Source organism: Pipistrellus kuhlii, unplaced genomic scaffold (genome assembly GCF_014108245.1).
Source record: "Pipistrellus kuhlii isolate mPipKuh1 unplaced genomic scaffold, mPipKuh1.p scaffold_m20_p_18, whole genome shotgun sequence".
Taxonomy (NCBI): Eukaryota; Metazoa; Chordata; class Mammalia; order Chiroptera; family Vespertilionidae; genus Pipistrellus; species Pipistrellus kuhlii.
Genome location: NW_023425493.1, coordinates 20,168,531 through 20,191,532, shown reverse-complemented (window position 1 = coordinate 20,191,532; position 23,002 = coordinate 20,168,531). Strand labels below are relative to the sequence as shown.

The 23,002-nt window shown below is 44.5% G+C and overlaps 1 protein-coding gene across 5 annotated transcripts in view; it reads right to left on the bottom strand.

Annotated features, from left to right (window-relative positions):
* The window catches only part of ASTN1 (astrotactin 1), a 253,533-nt gene that overhangs the window by 59,292 nt on the left and 171,239 nt on the right, over positions 1-23,002 (bottom strand). For 2 of the 5 annotated variants that reach the window (XM_036442542.2, XM_036442543.2), the window contains exons 9-12: positions 14,755-14,829; positions 8,930-9,067; positions 8,271-8,421; positions 206-372 (exon numbers count right to left, since the gene is read on the bottom strand). In XM_036442542.2, coding sequence (XP_036298435.1) covers positions 206-372; positions 8,271-8,421; positions 8,930-9,067; positions 14,755-14,829 — 531 coding nt within the window. The remainder of the gene's footprint in view (positions 1-205; positions 373-8,270; positions 8,422-8,929; positions 9,068-14,754; positions 14,830-23,002) is intronic. The other 3 variants (XM_036442544.2, XM_045583191.1, XM_045583192.1) reach the window with 2 other exon arrangements.

The window sequence follows — 23,002 nt, the reverse complement described above, 5'->3', positions numbered from 1 at the left end:
TTTCCTATCAGAAATCAGTAAAAATATATTTACTTTTTTTTTTTTTTTTTTTTTTTAAGAAGGGCTCATTTTCATGCAGGTTCTTTTCTCAGAACCTACAGCTGGTTTCGGGTGACCAGCTTATTCAGAAATTTTTTAAATTGGATTTAGCACTAAAGTCTCCCATCCAAGCAAACCGGTTGGCCTCATGGGAAGCTTAACTCACCCACAGAACATGAAGATGTTGTACAAGGTGGGGTCGTCCTGGAAGGGTGCCACCTGCTGGAGACACAGCTGCTCACAGCCGCCATTGAAGCCGTCGGAGCAGTCCACCCCAATGTGGCGGTCATAGCAGCCAGAACTATCCTTCATGGGGCTGAGTCCGGAAGGGCACTGGCACAATCAAGAAAGCATCCACACAGGCAGGTGAATCAGGGAGTGGGTTTTCTAGAAACTGGCATGTAGCTACTATTTTAACTGGAGTGTGACCCCTATTGCAACACTCACCTTGAAACCATTAACATTGTCAAATAATATAGAAATTCTCTGCTACGCTGGTCTATGTTTAAAAGCAAGTGACCTTTTGGCACCTTGCTTCTTGTCTCTGGGCACAGACCACACACATTTGCATTAAAGTCAATTCCTCCAAACAGGCTGGAAGGGAGCACTGTAACAAGACAGAGGAGGTGTTCCGGCCTCCCAACTGGGTCTGGGGCTGGCAGAAGCGTGGACGTGATGGGCCAGAAGTAAAATGCATTAGCAGAGATTCCTTTGAGCTGGGGCAAGGGAATATTGCTGTTTGGATTTAGTATCAATAGGACTTTTCTAAAAAGTGTCTAAAGCATTTTGTCACATTGATATCAGACACTAGTGTTGGGGGGAATGGAAGGAGACAGGGTATCCAGCCAGGAGGAGAAAGTGGACTTCTTTTGACCTTGGAGGGAGGTTTGACTGCTTTCCTGGGGGGAGTGGCCATACTGATGGCCTGTCCTGCGGAAGGACGCCCCTGTGGAAGACACACAGACTGAGCGCCCGTGTTTCCCTTGGGTTTGGACTGAATCTATCCCAGTGCCCTGGGTACTGCTAATGTGGGACAATGAGCTTTTTTGCGTTGCCATGCCCTTAATAATCATCCCTAAGAAGGACAGCAAAGGAGAGAAGCCAGGAACCATGTCAGCCAGAATCTGGGCGACAAGGTGAGCAATAATCAGCTCACACACCTCCATCTTACTCACTGAACATCTGCTTAAGATAAGCAGGGTGACCATCCCCAACTTTACACATGAAGAAGCACAGCACAGAGAGCTTAACTTCCCAAAAATCACACAGCTGGTCATGGCAGGTCCACCGGTAGTCCATGACTTAGTTGCTCTATCTTTGGCTTACATCCCAGCCAGCCTTTCACACAACAGTCACCCTTCACCACTTATTAGAACCTCCCAGCTATGCTATGTGCCTTAGGTACTTCACCTCATTGTGCCATGTGTTATTCTCATTTTAATAGATGTGGAAAGCACTAACACAGTCAATTAATGCAGGGATATCTCACTGCACTGGATTCCATCTAAAAGTCAATGCCTATGCTTTGCCATCCTGCCTGTCTGTGCACCAGATCCTGCACATGCACATTACAGCTGATTCTTCCCAATAGGCTGGAAGGGTATAGATCACTTGTCCAAAGCAAGGCAGTGCGTATGGGGCAGAGCTGGAGTCTGTCTAGATCTGACCTGTTCTTAATGGCTGTGCTGTCAGCTACCAGCACACTCCTCCAAAACCAAAAACAACTTTCAAAACTCAGAGAAACAGTATTAAAAACCTCCTCTCTGTCCTGTCACCTGTCTGCCTCTTTGTCCTGGCTGCCAAGTACCTTGGCCCAGGAGTGGGACTGCGGCAGGTGCACCTCTAATTCCACCTCCCCTCCTCCCTGCTTCCCACTTGAAGATCACGCTGTTTGCTGACACTGATTCCGCAATTTCCCAAACAAACGGCCCCCTGTGGGCCTTGCAAGCTCCCAGCCCGGTCCATCCCTTCTCCCCCTCCAAAGCCAGCTGGAGTGCCGGAAGGTGATAGTGTTTAAGGAAGTTTCCAAGGGCTGCCTCATACTGGGCAAACCGAGATGCTCCAGATGATGGTAAACAAGCAAATGAGGCAGCTGAGGATTGCACCCCACATTTTGTTAGCCCCCCACCCACCCGCTTCCTTGGCCATCCAGCTGTTAAACCAGATGTGCTACCAGAAGAAAGCTGGCATCACCCTGTGAGGCAGCCCAGGCACAAATGTGGATCTTGAAAGAGAAGTTTGATTGGAATTAAATGGGCTGCACTGGTTGCCATGAGCTTTTTTTTTTCTTTTTTTTTCTATAAAGCTTGACACACATCATCAGAATAGAGATAAAGCCAGTCCTTCATTCCACCTCACATGCTTTCAATCCTTGGACCAGCTAACTGTCTCAATCATCACCAGGGCTCCCATCTCCTCAACAACCTCCTTTCCCCAGAATGCTCCACTAAAGCATGATCTCAGACAAAAATTTCACCAAATGAAACTGGAGCAGGCTTTCTTCCAGAACTCCAAAATCAGGCACATGCACACCTTGTGTGGGCCTGCTGTCTATATGACATTGGTGTGTCAAGTGGGACCACCTGGTATTTACACTTTCTTAGGAGATTTGAAGAGAAGACAAGAGTTAGCTGCCATGTAGCTTCCCAAGTGTGATAAAACCTGAGTTACCCAGAACTCCTAAAGAAATAGTCAATGTGTTGACAAAATAAATCAATCTTGTAGGTACATCTGATTGTTTTAAGCAACTCCAGGAGTACATTCTGAAATCAGTTGTGGATTTGTATCTTCAGCCTAATATTCATATTCTCTCTCTCACTCCCCCCTTCACACATACACACACACACACACACACACACACACACACACACACACACCATATTATCGTGTATATATTTATAGGACAAACACTGCAAACTGCCCAGAGCACGACCTTGAAGACAAGGCAAGATCCTCAATCCCTGAAAAAGATGCAATTATCTTTACTTCAGTGTAACTTACTTGGGCTGCAGTTGAGAGTAAAACATTTTTGAAATTATTCCCAGAAAGGAAAAAGAAAAAAAAAAAAAAAAAAAGCAGAAACCAAAGATAAATTTTTATTTTCAACTCTTGCTGAATCAGAGCCCTCACTTCTCAAGGAGGCTAATCATTCAATTTTCTCATGGTGTAAATTTGTTTTTACCTAAATGTGCCTTGTGCTATTGTATTCACGTGCAGTTTGGGTTCCTCAAAATCTATATATAAATACAAAGATAGTGCACGCTCTACACAATGCCCTCTTCCTAGAAGTGTCTGAGCAGAGGCCAGCCGCCAGGAGAGAAATCCTGCCTCTGCAAGGGAGGAGCTGTCTTTCCTCTTTGCGAGCGCTGGCCATTCTCTTCCCTGGCGTGTGGACAAGCCCTCCATTTATTCCTTGAAAGAGGACTGTTTGCTCAGGAGGGAGCCCCAAGGTCACACTAACTCTCACTGCACAGGTTACATTGAGCAGTCCCAGAGCCTTTATAAACCACAGGCACCACAAGAAAATTCTCTCTATTATGGCAACAGCCCTCCCCCATCAAGAAGGTCTAATAAATGAACTGCAATTTCAGTGACCCCTAAAACATACAAGGTTAATCATCTTTCATGAGATGCTCACGGCTTTTTGACTTATTACTGGTCTGAGGCATAATTTGCTAATGAGTTTAAAATTATTTTCTCCATTCAACTGCTTTTCTTCCCTCTCTTTTCCTTCTTTTCCTACCAGTGGTTTTGGAGTTGATTAATCACTACAGTCTAGTCAAATGTCGCCAAGCCTGAGACATGAGCACCTGATGCAGAGTATGAGCTGGGTGTTATGGACAAAGAGCATGAGTGATGGATGCTGGAGCATGTTGGGGGCCCTGGGAGAAGAGGAACCCCTTTCTGTATCTGAGCCGGCCTTGCCTTAGCTGGGGGACTCAGAAAATATACAACTATAATTCCTACTCGAAACAGGTTCTCTTTTCCTACATGGCACTTTTATTCCTTTTATAAATGGCAATTTCCCGAATTTTTCATGAGTCTGACTTGGAAGCCTAAGGCAGTGGTCGGCAAACTCATTAGTCAACAGAGCCAAATATCAACAGTACAACAATTGAAATTTCCTTTGAGAGCCAAATTTTTTAAACTTAAACTTCTTCTAACATCACTTCTTCAAAATAGACTCGCCAGGCCGTGGTATTTTGTGGAACAGCCACACTCAAGGGGCCCAAGAGCTGTATGTGGCTCCAGAGCTACAGTTTGCCGACCACGAGTCTAAGACTTGTAGGACTTCTCCCAAGGGTAAAAGTTGGAAGGAATTAAATGTGAGTTTCAGCTTCCCGCCCCTGAATTGCTGAAAGTCTCTGACTCACACTCTTCTGCTTCCTGTCCTACAGAGAGGAAGAGGTAGGGTCATCTGTAATGAGCTCTGCACATCTGTGTTCTAGGAGAGGTGAAATGACACATTTGGTGGAAAACCACTGTGGACAGCATGTGGACAGAAGGGCAACAGGATCACTGTGTAATTCAAAGCTCATTAGATCTTAATGATGTGGCAGCGAAGGTCATGTGTCCAACACGAGAAAGCTGGACAGCCGACCTCTTGCCTTCCAAGAGGGAAAAATAACTTTTAAGCACATGCAGACATGTCTCAAAGCAAAGGCATTTGAGGGCCACTTTCAGGGTGAATGTGAAGATGAGGAAGGAGCAGTACAGAGTGGGCTTTTCACTATATTTTCACATTGGAAAGCATTTCCAAACTTTTTTTATTTTATTGATTTTAGAGAGACAGACAGAGAGACAGAGACAGACACTAGTTTGTTGTTTTACTTATCTATGCATTCATTGGTTGATTTTTGTATGTGTCCTGACTGGAGATCAAACCCATAATCTTGGTGGATGGAGATGATACTCTAACCAACTGAGCTACCTGGTCAGGGATCCAAAGTTTCAAGCAAAATTTTATATTAATTTTAATAGCTGGGCTTGCTATGAATAAAAATGCCTTGGTCATAGTCAGGAATGACTAGACTACAGTCCTGCCTACCGAGTCTGCTCCAATCCAAACTACCATCTCTGAGTGGTGTCCCCCAAGGATGTCTGCAACATAATTTCCAAACCTGTAAACGTGCCACCTTATATTTGACAAAAGGGGTTTTACAGTTCAAGTTAAGGCTTTTGAGATGGGAGATTATACTGGATTACCCAGGTAAGCCTGATGTAATCACAAGAGTCCTTAAAAGTGGAAAGGGGCACAGAAGAAGAGAGAGGAGACTGCAGAAGAGTGGCTGGAAAAATGCAATGGGATAGCTCTCAGGATGAAAGGGACCATTAGCCAAAAAGAGGTTGGTGGCCTCCAGAACTACAAAAGGCAAGGCAATGGTTTGCCCCCTAAAGCCTCCCAAAAGGAACGGGGCGGGGGGGCCCTCTGGCTTCTTGAATCTAGCCCAGTGAGACCCATGTTGGATTCACACCTACAGAGCTGGAAGATATAGATGGGTGCTGTTTTATGCCACTAAACTTGCAGTAATTTGTTGCAGCAGCAACAGGACACTAATACAGTAACTTTGCAGAACCCCAATGGGTCCACAGAGAATGGATGCTCTGGTGCCTCTTAGGAAGGACCCAGTTATCAGCAGTGGGTGGCTGACCTCTGCTCTGGGAACCCTTCCAAAGGGTCAGCAAGCTTTACTTTTGGAGAATGTTCTGGTTTGGAACAGAGCTGTGGCTTTTATAGGCCTGTGCCTTTCACGGGGATCTGTTTTCTGTCCTCAGAGATCATATAAACAATTAACTGGGTAGCAATTAACCTGTGGGAGCCCATGCAGAACTGAGAAACATGTTGGCAGCTGAGGTGAACCAGCCCCAACTGTCTGCATTGCATTCAACAGGAGGATAGGAGGTACATACTGTCTCTTCCCACATCTCTGCTCCTTTCCCAGGTTCCTGAAGGGTCAGTGTATTCTGAGTTCATCCTTTCTTTCTCTTTTTATAAAACATGCTTTTCTTGAGCAGCCTTTGAGCTCAGTGCCCAGAGAACAGAATGTCAGGGTTTCTGTGAGAGGCAGTTGGTAAGCTGATGGCTTTGTCCCTGTTCCACCTCCAGAGGACAAGGGATTGCTCTGCTACACAGCAGGACTTGAGGAAGGTGTGGATGCCCAGGAGAGTCAGGGCAGCTCAAAGTCAAGTTCCTAATCTACTTCTCAGCAGGGGTACAAGAACCAGGATGCAGCACATCAGCTTTCAACTCACCAATCCACCTGCATCTGGAATCATGTGCTGTAGAACCAATGGAAAACATTCAATTGAAAGACCTGCCAGTTGGTTTGGCCTCGCCTCCCTCTGAGAGCCACGTGGACCAGTGACTTCAAAGTATTATGCTAATACCAAGCCTTGGCATAATTGGGTGACTTTCTGCAGTGGCTCCAATTGTTATTGCAAATGCATATTCATCAGAACTATTCCTGCTAGCTCTGTCTCACAGACTAGTGTTAAAATACAAGGATATATCAGCACAGCTCCATGCCAAGTAAAGGGTCTAGGATCACCTACAGAAGGCTTTTGACGGGCAAATCCTTAGGGGCTCAGCAAAGGGGCAGAGCAGTGGGAAGGGATGGAGTTTATCCACGTGCATGTGTGTGAGTGCGTGAGCATGCACAAACTCATATGGGGCACAAACAGTGTTTTAGTACTTAGAGTGACCCAAGAGAATAATGTAAAATGATACGTTAAAATCTGCATGACGAAGACATGCAGGCTGAATAGTAAAAAATAATTTTTTTTAAAAGTGTCTCAGCTGGGACTCCATTATAGTGAAATTATATCCTGAGGGACCCAGTTGGGAAGCTCACTGCCTAGATAGCGGAAATTGGACCAACCACAGGGAGAGGGACAGGGACTGACCCCCTGGCTGCCTTCAGAAGATTTGGCCCAAAGAGCATTTTCCTTTGTACTTTTCCTGATAGTCCAATCTCTGATTGCTTAACTTTCCCCTCTCTTTGATGAATCTGCCAAGTTCTCCACCTACCTGCCCCTTAGCTTTCTTTCTTTCCCTTTTCCTTTCTTCGTTATCTCTCCCTCCTTAGATAAGTCAGGCTCCTGTCACCAGCTGCCTAATCTGTGAAAGCCTGGGAGGCCCCAGGCTGAAGAGAGCCCCCCCTGGATTCCAGGTACACACCCATCTTTGATGGAGAATGGTTGATCAGTCCAGCATCCTCATAGCTTGCTCCTGATCTGGGTCCCTTGACAAGAGCACAACTGTCAGACTTGGAAGTAAGATGAGGCACCACATCCTCCCCAGAGATGAAAGCCCTGGCCCTGCCATGGAAACACCACAGAGCTACATGTCTCAATGAAACATCTTCCCTCTCCTTCATGCCCACTTCATGCCTGGCTTTCCTGCCTTCTTTCTCCACCCCTCCTTCTCTCTGAGAAAACTGCATCATTCTGCTTTAAAAAGAAGAAAGTGCTGGAAACAGACAGTAGTGCTGATGGGCATGAAAATGACAATATAAAAGCAATAGTAGCTGATGGCTCACTCTGCCCACCTCCATTTGCCTGTGTGGTTCAATCAGTCTTCACATCCATGGCATGGGAGATACCCCAGTCCACTGTAGTCCAAATAGTCTTCCTAGTTCATAGCACCACATATTTTATAGGTACACAAAGTCTATAAAGGTGATAAAGTAAAAAACCACCTTTCCCAAAGTAGGAGTTCATTGCCATGGTCTCAAAAGGGACACATTTTTATTTCTTCTGTATCATTCTTGGCATATTTTATCTAGGTAGATTTTCCCTAAAATTCTCTATCAGTGTGATTTGAGTCTAGGCAGTTATTTTTCTCCCCTAGAATTTCCTATTAGAGTAAATAAGGTCTATTTCCTATTAGAGTCCATATCATACCATTAAGCAGTTAACTAGTTCTCAAGTTGTTTGGGGTTATTCCTCACCAACTAGACTGCAAAACTGAAAAGAAAGGATCATGGTATATAATTCAGGAGATTTCCCTTTTATAGCTACAGGTCACCTATTGGTGTTCAATAAATACTCCTTGACTTACTGACTGGTGATTAGCGTTACATCTCTGTCAGGAGGAGATTCATAGTTCAGACTAGATGGCAGCTACAATGAGGAAGGAGCATTCTCCACCCTCTCTTTTAATCACAGTGTATTTTCATTGTGTCTTATACTGTGCCCCCATCCCAATTACAATCTTGAAAGGGGAGACCTACCACACAACCAGTAGAGTCCAACTTGCGATCTGAGATGCAACGGAAGTTCTTACTGCAGCCCCCATTGTCCTTGCTGCAGTCCCGCACTGGCCCGAAGGAGTCAAGGAGCACCTCTAGGCTGTCGAAGGAGGACGAGGTCATCAGCTCCTCTCTGTGGGGAGAACACAGGGACATGGGAGGCATCAAAAGGACTCCAGGCGCAACAAGTAGAATCACAACCCATGGTCCTACCTGGTCAGCCAGGTCAAGTCTTGTTCTCTCATAAAAATTTGGGGTCAACCATACTCTGAGCCTTGAGCTAATAAATTACTGACATTCTCCATATTTGGGAGCCAAGCCAACCCTGAAAGGCCTGGTCAAAGAAGGTCTCATTTGGAGCTAGGAAATTAACATGTTATCCCCTGTTGGTCCTTAGGGGACCTGAGAAGTGCATACAAATTCTACTTTTATGTCTTCTCCCTGTGCCTGAGGCTTGGGGTGTGCAATGCTGACCCAGACAGAGGAGATCCTGGCACTGTATAGAGGGAATGTGAAGGCAGCTGCCAAGTTCTCTTTACAGCTTGTTAGGATTCCTTTCACATAGTCCTGGATCTTCGGGTAGTTTCTCCCTCAGTCTCTCCAGTCAAGAATGGGCCTCAGCACCTGGAGGCCGGACTCACCTGACCTCCACTGCATCTTCCATTACTGTCATGTCCGTCTTACACTTTGCTGATGGGTTGATGGCCAGTTCGGCTGGTGGGATCACAAAGCTCTTGCTGAGCGGCAGCCACATGCCCTCGCCCAGAGTGTAGGTGAATCTGCAAGAACAGACACCACCAGGAGGTTAGGACATGGTGACCACTGACCCTGGGAGGACCTGGCATCCATAGCTAATAAGCTTCCCTCTTAGCCTCCGCAGAAAGGATAACTGATTACCACACTGTGGATGAGCTGCCTGAATCTGAGGGAGGCGGCGAGGCCCATTCCTGCTCACATGTCCAGACAGTTGGAGAACTGATCATGGCACCCACTCACCAGCTGTGAGAAGTGGTTTTTATCAAGTCATACGAAAGCGTGTTCCAGTTTCCTTCAGATCTGAAGCTGGGTGTCCCCTATCTTAAGTCAGATATAATTGGAAGCATTTTAATTGAAGAGACCTTCTGGTCTCCCCAAACCTCCATCCCTCAGTTTGCGCATGCGCAGGGGTAGAAATGGGGTCTCTCTGTGCCTAGCAGAATGCTACCCAGGACAAGGAGGGAGGACAACTCCCCTTTTCTGGCTTCTGTATGATGGAAACAGAAATTCTGGAACCAGGAGCCAGGGAGAAGAGAAGAGGGATGAGGGAGACTGGCCCAGATGTATCCTCCACACTCCTCCTCACACCCTCAGCTAATGGGTTTAACCCTGGGGAGACAGGGAAGATTTGGTGGTGTGTGTTTTTATTCTCATAACAAGGGCTAAAAGGAATAAAAGAATCAATCAGCATTTGAAGGGAGAGCTTAAAGAGACCATGAGTGACTATTTGTTTATTTATTCATTCATTTTATTTCAAAGGCATTCAAATGCTCTGTGTTCACAGTCAAAAATAGTCTATGGGATAAAAGCCAGTGTGGGTGGGATATCACAAGGCAGTGGCAGTCTGGTGTCGCCATCCAACTTAACGTGCAGGGAGGAACAAGGAAGGATGCATATGATTAAACAGAAGCCGGCACAGGCTCCATCAGCATGCTGGTCACAGAGGACCATCTCAGAATTCTGCTCCTTCTCTCCCCTAGCCCACATGCACCCCTCTATTATCTCTGTGTTGTCTGAGAGCTAGGAGACCAGATGGGTGACTTGAAATATTTGGGGAGGAATGTTGTCCTCTCTAGGATGTTGTCCATGAAAATACGCACTGACCAAGTCTCAGGAGTTAGTTGCAAGAAGCCACGAGATTTCACTCACTTCCTAAATGCAAGTAATGGGCATAACAGCAGGTCTGAGAAGAGAAAACAGGTGCCCCAGGGAGAGGCAAGTGGGAAGTGGCCAGGATTTGGGAGACTTCCTCTCCCCATCTACACTCTTACCCTTAGTCCCATATCCTAAGACCTGCTAGGCAAACACCTGCATAAAAGAGGCCTGAGATATCAGAAGAGCTTATTGATCTGAAGGAGGCACTCAACCCTTCCCATCCGCAGGGAAGAGAGGCAAGAGTTGGGCTAGGTCTGTGTAGGCAGGGTCCACACCAGATGAGGAAAATCCATTGCTGGGCGACAGAGGAGGAGACCCACCACTTCACCCTTCTCTAAGCAGCTGACAAAACTGAAGGCACCACAGCCCCTTTACACACATGCACACACACACACACATCAACTGGCAAAATTAAGGAACCCATATTTAGGGCAAGTCATTGTCCCAAGGTACCTGGGATTTAAGGTTAAATGTGTGTTGGAGGTAACAGTGTGCAAGATTTGCATTCACTTTGCATTTAGTAATGGATATTCTTGAGACAGCAACATTATGATAGGCCCCACTACTATTGGGCAGCATGTACTATTTCAGAGAAAACAGGCACACATTTGAATAATGCTGGGGTGGGGTATGGGGTGGGGGGAATTTATTGGGACATAGTTTTGTTTTCTATTTTGGTTTTAAAATGAGAATGGACTTAATGGTTAGGGTGGATCTGGGTTTGACATTGTGAGAAACTTCCAAAGTTCACAGCAGCTTCTGAGACATGACTCTGTACCAAGTTAACAAGGAAGATAGTGTCACATACCATCTCTGGTAGGGTCAAGGTGAAAGCCTGAAGGGCAAGCCAAGTCAGGTGTGCCATGAGACGAGCCTCTACTGAGAACTCTCAAAGGGGCAGGTAGTCTGCAGAGCCACCTCACTTATCCTCTCAACAGCCCTCCAAGAGTGGTCATGCGGCCCATTTTACACATTTGCCTACTAATATTTTAATGTGTTTAGTGGTCTCTTCAAGGTCACCTTTCCAAAAAGTGGGAAGATGGGGGCTGGTCTGATTTTCTAAGCAGCTTTCCAGCCCATGCTGGCTCATGCCTAAGAAATTCTAAAGTTTTCTTTTATCTGCAAAATTTACTAATTCCAAATATAGCCCAAACTGTCAGAGAAAAGCAGTGTCCTGAAATCTCATCTGTCTCTCATTCATGCAGATTTGGCAGGAACAACCTCAGAAAGCCATCAAAGGGAAGTTGGTGAGCATCTAGAATGCTCTCCTAGTTTGGGCCTTCTCGCTCAACAGCTGGTGGGACTGTCACAGTTAGTGGCTTGGCTGGAGGCTGAGTCGTGTACGTGGCCTTGGTAAACAAGAGCTTGAAGCTTCTGTTCAGAGGCAAATGCTCACCAGAGCACAGTGGACAGAACAGGCCCATGCTCTCATGTGGCTGGGCATGAGGCAGAATGTGGAGAAAGGGACAAAGAGCTCATGGCCCACCATCTCAACTTTTCCCCAGAGCAGCCATTCCAAGAGAGGTCTTGTTCCCTGGGATGCAGGTGCATATTTGTGGGGAAGGTCTCTGAGAGAGAAATTCTGGCCACCAGAAGATCCAATGGGATGCAGTGACCTAAGCCACCGCGGAAAGGACACCTTGGGCACTAGACTGGGCTTGATGCGAAGACAGCCTTTCCCCTTGGACCTTCTGCATCTAGCTTGGACCCTTTCCAGGTTCGTTGGGATTGCAGGCTATCAAGGTTAGGTTGAGCATCAGGTCTTTTCCTAATATGGTTTCAAATCCTCAGGAAATATCTGAAATGATCATCTACAGATATTTGTTGAAGACCAACTATGTTCAAAATTTCATGTTGGATATTAAATATTTAAAACCATATATGACACTTCCCTCAATAAGACAACCATTTTACTGTTGAAAAAAAATAGGTAAATTAAAAAATGAAATAAAATAATTGACAAATATTTTAGTCAGTAAATTACAGAAATTTAGAGGGGAAAGGTCATTATGGATTGGTGCAGTGGGTTGAAAAAGCTTTAGAGAAGCATTTCTCAACACTAGTACAGATTAGAATTACCATGGGGTTTGTAAAAAAAAAAAAAAAAACCTCACAAAAACACAACAACAAACACTCGTGCCTGCATCCCACCCCCCAGAGCTTTTGAATAAATCGATTTGTGCTGCATAAGATTATTAGTCATTTTAAAGCACACTAGGGATTCTCATGGAGGCCCAAGGGTGGAGAACAATTCTTGGATGAGACCATAAATTGCATGAAGTCAGGAACTATCTTGGATATATTTCTTTGGTTATAACTACAGTATGTAAAACAGTGCTTTATAATAAATAGCAGGTGCTCAACAGAGTTGATCTAGGCCATGGAAAAGAGCAGTGTTTATATTAGGAAGAGAATATACATTCTTGCTGGAGGGAAGAGTAGGGGTGATGTACAGAGTAAAAAATATTCAAGTTCTAGAAACTGTGCAGCAATTAGAAGATAGATCTGATGGTAAAAACGGAAGGCTCCATAAGAGAAAAGCAGCCAATTAAAAGGGAGCTGCACATTGGCATTAAATTGTGGGAAGATTTGAATGTCAAAATTTAAATTTTCTTTCACAGTCCAATGACATGTGCAGTTCCTGGAATCCCTCAGAACACGAAATCACTGGTGAGCAGAGTAGCGGAGAGTCACATGCTCCTTCAAGAATGGTTACTGAGAAGGGCACAGGATTTTTCTGTGGCCATTGACAGTCAGGTTTACTCAGAGTGGTTTTGGTTCAAGTTCTTAATACCTGAAATCAGGGAATCATGACCCACTGATTTCATCTGAGAGATGCATTATTGTCATGCTGGTGACCAGAATGATTCATCACTTACTGATGAACACATTGGCTCCTGAGAAAGAGCGCTCGCACAGCCCAGCCTCATAGCCAATACCATCTGTAGTGCTCAGGTGTCACTTCCAGGTGGCAGCTAACGAACTTGAAAAGAGTAAATGGTGCTTGTGGGGATGCAAACACAGTTTTGGTGCAAGTTCTGCTCAAATAGCAATTTCATTAAGGAGCTTGCTTTTCAAAATGTTAGTGTTTGACTTTTAGGGGAATGGCAATTTGTCCATGTTCATCACCCTGACTCGGCCAGGCTCTCCATCTGCCTTATCTTGATCACCCTTGGAAGGTCCTGGCAGATCAGCAGGAAAAAAAAAAAAAAAAAAAAAAAAAAAAAAAAGGCTACCTAAAATAAATAAATAAATAAATAAATAAATAAATAAATAAATAAATGAATAAATAAAGGAGGGGGGAGGGGTGTCAGCTAAATGATAAATCATTGTTGGAAAATTTCAATGTCCAAGTCACAGTCTAAGGATATAGCTGTCTTCTCCTGTGGCACAAATCCTCAAAAGCAGCCTGTAGCCAATGCCATAAACATGGAGCAGCCTGCCCCAGGAGAGACAATCAGGAGAGAAAAGTTCGGGAAGAGAAGGCGTCAGGAGATGTGAATCTATAAATCTGCACTCTTGCTCAGAGAGCATGCCTTAGGAAAACGCCTCAGTGGACAAGCCCAGCCCATCCCCAGCGAACAGGGAGGAGGAGCAGGAGGAGCTGGGGCAGAGGAGCCAGCTCCAGGAGCAAGTGCAGGAGCAATATTAACACCTGGGCCAGGACTGGATGACAGGAGGGGTTTGCAAAGGCAGCAGTGAATATGTGAGGCTCAGCACACTATCCGAGTGCGGTAAAAGGAAGCACATTTGTCTCACCTTGCTCACCATTCCTCCCTAATGCGACCTGGTAGCTCAGAGCATCCTTTTGACATCAGACACTCCTGCAGAATTGTTCCCTGCCTCCACTAGATGGTGCCATCACAGAGGGTGATGTATTTCTATTCACACTGGCAGGCCCAGCAAGGTCTTCACCAAATGTAAGTTAAGTGAAGGATAAATTGACAAAGTAAAGGGATAAAATCTTAGTTTGGAAATAAAGATGTGTTCCGGCTTTGTGAATGAGACTTTATAAAAATCAAACAGTTTAGAGAACCCAAATTCTTCCTCTGCTTATTGACTTTTCTAATATGTGACATTCCCTGGTATGTAGGTAGAAATATGGGAGGGATTAGAAACATCTAATTTGATCAGCAGCGTGGCAGATAAAATCATAATTAATAATAATAATAATAATAATAATAATAATAATAAAGTAGATCTGGAAAAAGGGGGTGGCAGGGTCAGAGAGATTAATTTTGAACAACTTAAGACTATGAGGAAGGTAGAATTAGGTGTACAAAGGAGATGCAGAGAGCCATGCATGTAATGGAGCCTCATTTAACAAAGTAGAAATTGGGGGCTCCAAGATGTAAAGTGAATCACAGGGATCAGAGAGCAGGTGAGGAAGAAAGCCAGACCCCACATAATCCGTGTGACTGCAAAAGCCTCCACACTGTCACTGGGCATGACTAGGGGACAAAGGCTCTTGTTACCGCTAGGAAAGCAAGCTCAGTGGGAAGTGGGACATGGAGCTTAAAGACATATATAAGCAAGTCCCTAGACAAACACTCACCTGAATATTTTATCAGAAGGCTGCTCTCCCAAAACCAGGTCAAAGCCTCGCTGAAATATTGTGTAAGGCCAAGGCCTAAAAGGAGAAACATCATTCCATTAAAGTCTACTCAACACACACTCCCTGCACAGTTGCCCACCTTGTGTGGGCACCAGGCTGGCCTCTGGAGGCCCAAAGACAGCGAGTGCCTAGGCCCTGTCCTCAGGAATCAACACTGATGTCGGTTTACACAGGAGCTTGAATGCAGGAACCCAGACAACAACAGGGATCAATGTAATAATCATTGAGCCACAAGGAGACTGACATTTAATAGACATGAACACTGGAGCGATATAGAGAGTAAAATTATATTAAGGTGGACCTCCCATCACAATAACTCATGGTCCTTTGGATGTGGCTTGAACAGAAACATAGCTTAGGCTCAGTTAAGAGAAGGGGGCAGCATGATTTGTCAGGGAAGGCGGAGCCTCTGGAATCAGAAGGTTCAGGTTCAAATCTTGTTCTGTCTGACTTTGGGCAGCTTATTTATCTTATTTAGTATAATTTTATCTCTTGTAAAAACTGGGTTAGCAAGAGTTGCCTCATAGACCACTGTGAAGATTAAGCAAAACTTTTAAGCCAAGGTAAAGGTTCCTATGGGTCCTCCACACATTCCCTTTCCCTACTCAGAATGCCAGGAAGATTCCAGGTCTTCTGGTTCCAGAAGTTTTTAAAAATTTTAATGTCACTCATTTTTCAAACAGAAACCACTGAAATGGTATTTTAAAAAGAATCCTTAACCACAAGCCTCCCTAGTAAGTAATAAAACTATTTCTTTTAAATAGTAGATATCTTTTCACTAACCCAGATGTCCAACCCCAAGATTATTTGCTCACTGAAGCGAGACTTAGGAAAGCACATACCAGATATTTTGCACACTTGATGGACAGAGCCCTTGCTGTCACGGACAGCAGTCTTCACGTATTCCCCAATTATACCAACCCAATCACCCAGTAATAGGGATTTCACTGTAGACATGCATTTACTTTTCAAGGCCTATAAAAAGTCAGGAGAATACATCAACATAATTATTTGGGGCTAAATCTAATACTAGGCGTTAACCCAGTGCTTCTTAGGGCAGGGGATAGCACCCAATAGTGGGCATTTAGGGATGTCTGTGGCAGGTGAATGACACAATGACTGAGGACACTACTGGCAGTTAGAAGGTAGGGCTAAGAAGGCAAGAACAGGGCCATGCTCAGACAGCTCTGCAAACAGCACATTTCCCCATGCCCTCCAAACTTGCTACACTTTTATGAGTTAAAAACCTGCTTATTATTATCTGAGCCTAGCTACTTACTCTATTTACAAATAAGCACAGAGTAGCTTATACAATTTTAACATATGATGAATTTTCTAGGTGCATAAATACTATGTAAATTAAGGGAAGATTATACATGATTACTTAGAAATTTTACCGTTTGTTCATAATTTTGGAAAATCATGTCATTATCTGAAATGCTGTTCATGGTCATTGAATCACCAATAAAGAATCTGTATTAGATTGGATTGTTCTTAAACAGATTACATTTTGGTGAATCTACATTGGCTGCAAATGTCTGTGAACTATATATACTTCTTCTATTTTAACATTACAGAATATTTACTGGTATGCATTAAAAGTTACTATATCATTATAAACTAGAGGCCTGGTGCATGGATTCGTGCACTGCTGGGGTCCCTTTGTGTGGCCTGTGGGGATTGAGCTAAAACCTGCAGTCCAAAGCCGCCTGCCGCTCCAGCTCATCCTGTCCCCGCTGTGCTTGCTACCACTGCTGGGTAGGCTCTTTGCTGCTTCACTGCTGTCTCGGGGCTGCATGGCTAACCTTGAGCCCTGTATCTGGCACCCATCAGTCAGCTGAGCAGCACTCCCGCTGTGGGAGCGCACTGACCACTAGGGGTCAGCTCCTGTGTTGAGCGTCTGCCCCCTGGTGGTCAGTCAGTGAGCATCATAGCGACTGGTTGACCAGTCGCCTGGTCGTTCAGGCTTTTATATTTATAAATTATTTTTTTGTTATTTAGTTTTTAATTAATGTTAAGGCATTATACTTTTTTTTTGGGGGGGGGGATTTAACAGACTTCACTATTTATGAACTATTATAGAGGCCTGGTACACAAATTCGTGCACCAGTTGGGTTCCCTTAGCCTGACCCACAATTGGGACTAACTGGGGCCATCTTGCCCAGTCCTGATCAGGGCCAATGGGGGTTGGCCAGACAGGGAGGGACCATGGGAGGTTGGCTGGCCAGGGAGGGACCCTGGGAGGTCTCCAGGGTGTGTCAGGCTCATTTGGTCCAGTCCCAATCAGCTGCACCCAACAGCAAGTTAATCTATTGGTTGGAGTGTCTGCCACCTGGTGGTCAGTGCATGTCAGAGCGACTGGTGGAATGGTCAAATGGTCAAATGAACGGTTTAACACTTAGCATATTAGGCTTTTATTATACAGGATTTCATTTAAGGATTATAAAAGAGGTTATATAACATTTGTTATAAAATAGTATGCTGGGTCTAGTGAGGTTGAGAACCACCAACTTAACCCAACCTGTTAACCAATTAGCTACTCCAAGGACTTGGTACCTGCAAGGGGAGGCCATTAGGATTACACGAGGGAGTGGTTGGGATGGATGCATTCATTTTTTACGCTTACTATTTATACACACTTTATTCCTGGAATCCAATTTAGAAATATTTGGAGGCAACTAGAATTGGCTCCAAAAAGTACCCAAACACTGTGCTATGAATAACCAACCCCTGCATCAAAGGCACAGCTCTCCTGTGGTTTTATGTTTGTTATGCTAATTTCACTGAAGGTGACCCCATAGAGTGGGGTTTAAATCTGATTCTTTTTTGTTGAATAATAAGTAATGATTTAAGGCCAGATAAAAAAATGTCTTAATTGAAGAAAAAAAATCCAGAAATCATTATTTGTCCCATATGCTTCTAGACACTTAGAAAAGGCAATCAAGAGAGAAGAGAGAAATGCAACTTTCTCTTTTGGACAAAGTCACATTTTCTTTACTACCTGTTTAATAATTTCAAATAACACACATTTGCTTTTGAGTCATCTGTAGTACTCAAAACTGGTGTAATGTGTAAACTAGAGTTAATTCTTGGCATGGTTCCTAGGCTCTTTGAAAATATATTTGGAGGAACCAAACTTTAGGATGCTGTTGATTACAATGCGAACAATTAATTTCATAGAGTAACATTAATAAACCTACAATCAAGTCATAGGTAATAAAATGAGCCAGGACCATTACACCTACATCACCATATTGCTAGGTAGATCAGGGCAAAGGGAATTCCTGCTCTGGAGAGGCCTGAATGGTAAAGGCAACTTAGATTCAAAGGACACAGATGTGCAGCATAGATACCACCCTGATCACAACGAAAGGCAGGAGGGTGCAGTGGTTAGAACATGAACTCTGGACCAGCCTGCCTATTTCAAATTCCAGCTTAGCCAATAATAAAGTTGTGACCAAGTTCCTCAATCACTGATGTCTCCATTTCCTTATCTATAAAATGAGACTGATGGTAATCATTGTATCTACCTGGTAGGATTGTTTGAGGAGAAGCTAGTTAATATACAGTAAAGGTTCAAAACAGTATCTGGCACTTAGTATTATACAAGCATTTGTTAAATAGGTAAATTTATTAGTTACCTGAGTTAAATATAAATACTATTATATAATAAAGAGATCCCCCAATTTCTCTAGAGGAAGAGGTGCAGATGCAATGGCAATACCAGGCTCCCACTCAGACTGTAAATGTTGGTTGTTGGCTGGAGAGAAGGCAATAATGAGTATGGAAGCCTGGGCCCCCCCACCCATCTCCTACCCAGCGATCATTTTGCAGGCAGTGACTATACAGTACTGATATTAAACCCACAGAGAGGAAAGAACATATTGTGAAATGGTAAGAGGAATCAGCTGCACAATTCTTCAGCAAAGGAATAAAACAGAATTTACTATTTTCTTCCCTCCAGTCAGGAATAATGTCAGAGAAATGGGAATTCTTATTTGTCTTATTTAGCAAACATTTTTGAAGGGCCTATTGTGTGTAAATTGTGATGCCAGGAAATAGGAGTTGGGATTAAGAGATTTTCCCTTGAAAGGAACCTATAGTCTTTCTGAAGAAACACACATAGATCCAAATAGAAGAGAATGAATAAAAGGGAAGAGGAATGGAGGTATAGGGGACACACTAAGTGACAGTGAGGGAGGTTGTGTCAGTTCACTCATCCCGGGTGCTGGGAAGGCTGGGTGTTGACAGTGCATGGAGTGATAGTTGTGGAATTGCATGAGTGAAGAAGCTACCAGGGGGCCATATAGGAAGAGGAACAGACAAAGCAATGGAGAGCTGGACCTAAAAGTAACAGAAACACTTTGGATCTGAGTTACCTGAGACCAGCTGAGAGGAATGACCTATGTAGTAGGGCTCTCTGTGTCCAAGTGAGTGAACTGAACTGGCCCCATCAAAGAAGAGGGCATCACTGAGCCACATGTCCATGCATAGCTGGGCATGGCCTTGAAGATGCCTGGAAATATGGTCTCTAGGGCTGTAGAATTGTCCTCCTCTCTTTGCTATTTCTCACTCGGCAGGTGTCATTAGGTCACACTGGCTACTGAATGTGCTAGAGGCAGGCCTCTGGCAGCTCCAGCTCCTATCTTTACAGTAGACCCAGAGGGTCACTCCCCCTGATCATTAGGAAATAATAATCCCTGAAAGACTGCTGGGCATATCCTGGATCAGATGACCAACCTGGGCCCATCAAGGCAGAAGGCAAGTCCCATTTGGTCTTCAGGGCTAGAGCTGGGGAGAGGTTGAGTGTCAAGCAAAATAGTAATTTCCACCTGAGCTTCTCTCTGCTCATGGTAACAAAAGTGCTGCCTTCATCACAAGTGGGTGGCAATACTGAGCAGCTGGTGCCAACAGTAGTTTTGTAGGAAGAGTGCCCATCAAATAGCTCAAGGACAGGGTCAGGCCCGATGAGCCCTGCAATTGGATAGAACTTTCAGTCTCTTTACTTCAATTTAGATGCGTGGCCTCCAGCATTCTCTGTTCTGCATTGGGCAAGCTAGTCACATCTTGTTGGTTTAGGAAAATTGGCAGAATCAAAACTCAAAAGAAAGTCTGTTTGCTTGTTTATGTCTTCTTGCTGACAAATCAAAACCATGAAGACTGTCCTCCCTGTGGGCAGCTACAGATGGCAGGGGCATCCAGGGCCAGTACAGGAACCAGCTGGGATCCCTGCCTCAGGCAGACACATGATCTGTGCCTTAGATGAGCACCATTGTCATGAAAACACAGCAGCCCAGGACACACATGCAGATTGTGTACACTGAGGACAATCAGTAATCTTCCCTTTGCCTTTTCTCTTCTCTCCCTGCCTGACACAATTCCCACAGTTTATGCAGACTTCTTCCTAAGCACTAGCAATGTCTTAGCTTTTGGCTTCTCTACTCAATTCTTCTCCTCTTCTCTAAGACACAGCAGCTGTTTCAGGGTTTTTTATTTTTCCTTCATTTTTGGTATTGAGCTTGTTTCTTGTGCCTTTTTTCAACTGTGCAACACAGATCCAACTAAGCGATGACCTCTTACAGGGCCAGCCTGACCAGAAGAATACCTGGATATCCCTTCACAATGGCTCTCTCAGTGCAGAAAGTGACCACATATGCTCTGGACAACAATCTTTTAAATGATGTTTTGATAAAGTGCCAATCCCAGCTTTTTACCTAACAGTGGCACCTGAGATGGAGCTTGGAAGCTTTTGGTCAGTGTACCCGAGATGGGCTTCCTTGTGGAGAACTTATTATGAGGGGGAAGGAGGGGAACAAATGTGAGATAGATAGATAGATAGATAGATAGATAGATAGATAGATAGATAGATACAAAATACGTGGGGGATAGAGAGACTACATGCATGTATGTATGTGGTGTATGCATGTATTGCAGTATGTGTACACAGTTCAGTGTGGAGAGAATGTTTGAGCTAGAGCCAATGCTAAATAAGGCATTTTATGATGAGCTGGCAGAATCTAGGAGCTTCTTTTGAACTTATATAACCCTTCACCTATTGCTAAGAGAGCATTTTACAAATGACAGTAATTTGTCCATCTCTATATATAAAACTCTAATATGCAAATATACCTTATGTCGGAACAACCTAACAACCAAACAACCAATCACTATGATGTGTGCTGACCACCAGGGGCACGTGCTGAACATGGCAGGCATCTGCCACAGTGGGATGGTGGAACAGGTGAGTGGGGCACCAGACCGTGGAGGGGCGCTGGTCATTGTTATTGAGGTGAGCCTCTGGTTGTTACTGAAAATTCTTTGCTCCCACTGGGCACTCACACCTGCTGCTAGCGCCAGAGCCGCTACTTGCACCCACTGCCGGTGCCAGCCCGATTGCTCAGCTCCATCAGTGGGTGTAAACAGTGACTGCAGGCCCTGATCACGCCTGAGGGCTTCTCTACCTTCCCTGCTTCTGTGGGGAGATAGGAGTAGCAGCAGCAGCTCACACCCACTGACAATGCTGGCCTGGCTTGCACTAACTGCTGGTGCCGGCCCTGGCCCCAAGCACTCCATGCCATCAGTTGGTGCAAGCAGAGCCGGCGCCATCAGTGCATGGGAGTGGCGGCAGCGGAAGTGGGGCTCCTGGCAGATAGGTTGGGACCTGGGGGAGAAGGGGTGGCGATGGGAGGCGCCAGATAGGGGCTCGGAGGATGGGCTGAAATCTGCCCCTGTGCCCACTGCAGCCTTGCGGCCCACAGTTCCTTTCAAGGTACACAAATTTATGCACTGGGCCCCTAATAGTTAAATAAAAGCACTCTCTTAAGCTTGCCTCTGGCCCACATTAGGCCAAGATTCTGGTAGAAGCAGGGTTTCAAACATTCCTACCCAGCTACTCCCAATATTGGGGTCCTAGTCTAGGATTTCACAACCATACATAATGTGGGAGCTTTGAAACAAATGTTCATTTTCTCATTCAGGTAAATTCATTTGCAAGGGGAGAACAGTGAAATAAAGAAATAATAGAGATTAATTTTTAAAAAATGCTTCCAGAAAAGGGTAGTTTGTACAAGATATAGAAGTAAAGAAATAAAGGGTAAAATAATGATTTCTCCAAATACCCAGTTGGCTGAAACACCCCATGCCTCAGTTGACCTTAATGGTGAGCTGGGGTGATGAGTTTGTGCCACTGTCCTCACAACCAGTATTGGTTCTGGGAGGAAGAAGTATTGGAATGCCTGATGCTTGGTTATCTGGTAAACCTGTGGCTTTATCCAAGGTTCAATAATAAGGACAATGATGCCCAAAGTTTCTACAGGACGCTTTAGTTTAGGGCCTGGGTCCTTTGCATATGTTATTACTTTACCTGGAATTTCTCCCCTTCTCATTTACTCAGATGACTTACAGTATTCTTCAAGTCTAGCTAAAAATTACTTCCCAAAGTAGCCCTTCCCTGGTGCCCTAAGACTTGGTGCTAACCCCTTGTGATATAAAGCACCTATAACCATAACTCATATATATTTAGTAAAGAGTTACCCCCACCAGATATGTCATCATCATTGCTATATTCTGACTACCTAGTTTAATAATGTCACAAAGCCAATACTCAGGAAAGAATTAGACTATTACAACTGAGGCTGAGAGTCTGACAGACCAGGGTTCAGTCCTGGAGGAGGGTGTCCATTGCACTATGCAACCTTAGGTAAGTCACTTCATCTCTCCCAGCTCCACATTTATAAAATGTGGGTAAAGTAGTTCCTGGAATTGTTAAGTAAACATGTATATACTTAGCACAGTGCCTGTTACATAGAACAAGCCTAACCAAGTTGGCTATTATTACACACACACACACACACACACACACACACACGTGTGTGTGTGTGTGTGTGTGTGTGTGTGTATGTGTGTGTATCAGAAGGGAGATTGATTTGTAACTTCCATCTAGGGCTCCTTCCCTTATATCTTAGTGTCCCATAGATTCATAAGGTGAGTTGGGATGGCAGCATCCTAAACAGGAGCACAAACTGTTGATGCCTAATTACTGGAAGGAGGATCAAGGAATGAGCACAAGGAAAGATAGGTAGGTGTAGTGAGGAAAACTTGTAATCTGATTGTCTTTGTTGTCTTGATCACATAGGAAGCAGGTCATTAGCAGAGGGTGAGGACGGGGAGCAGTGTTGGAGTTTGATGA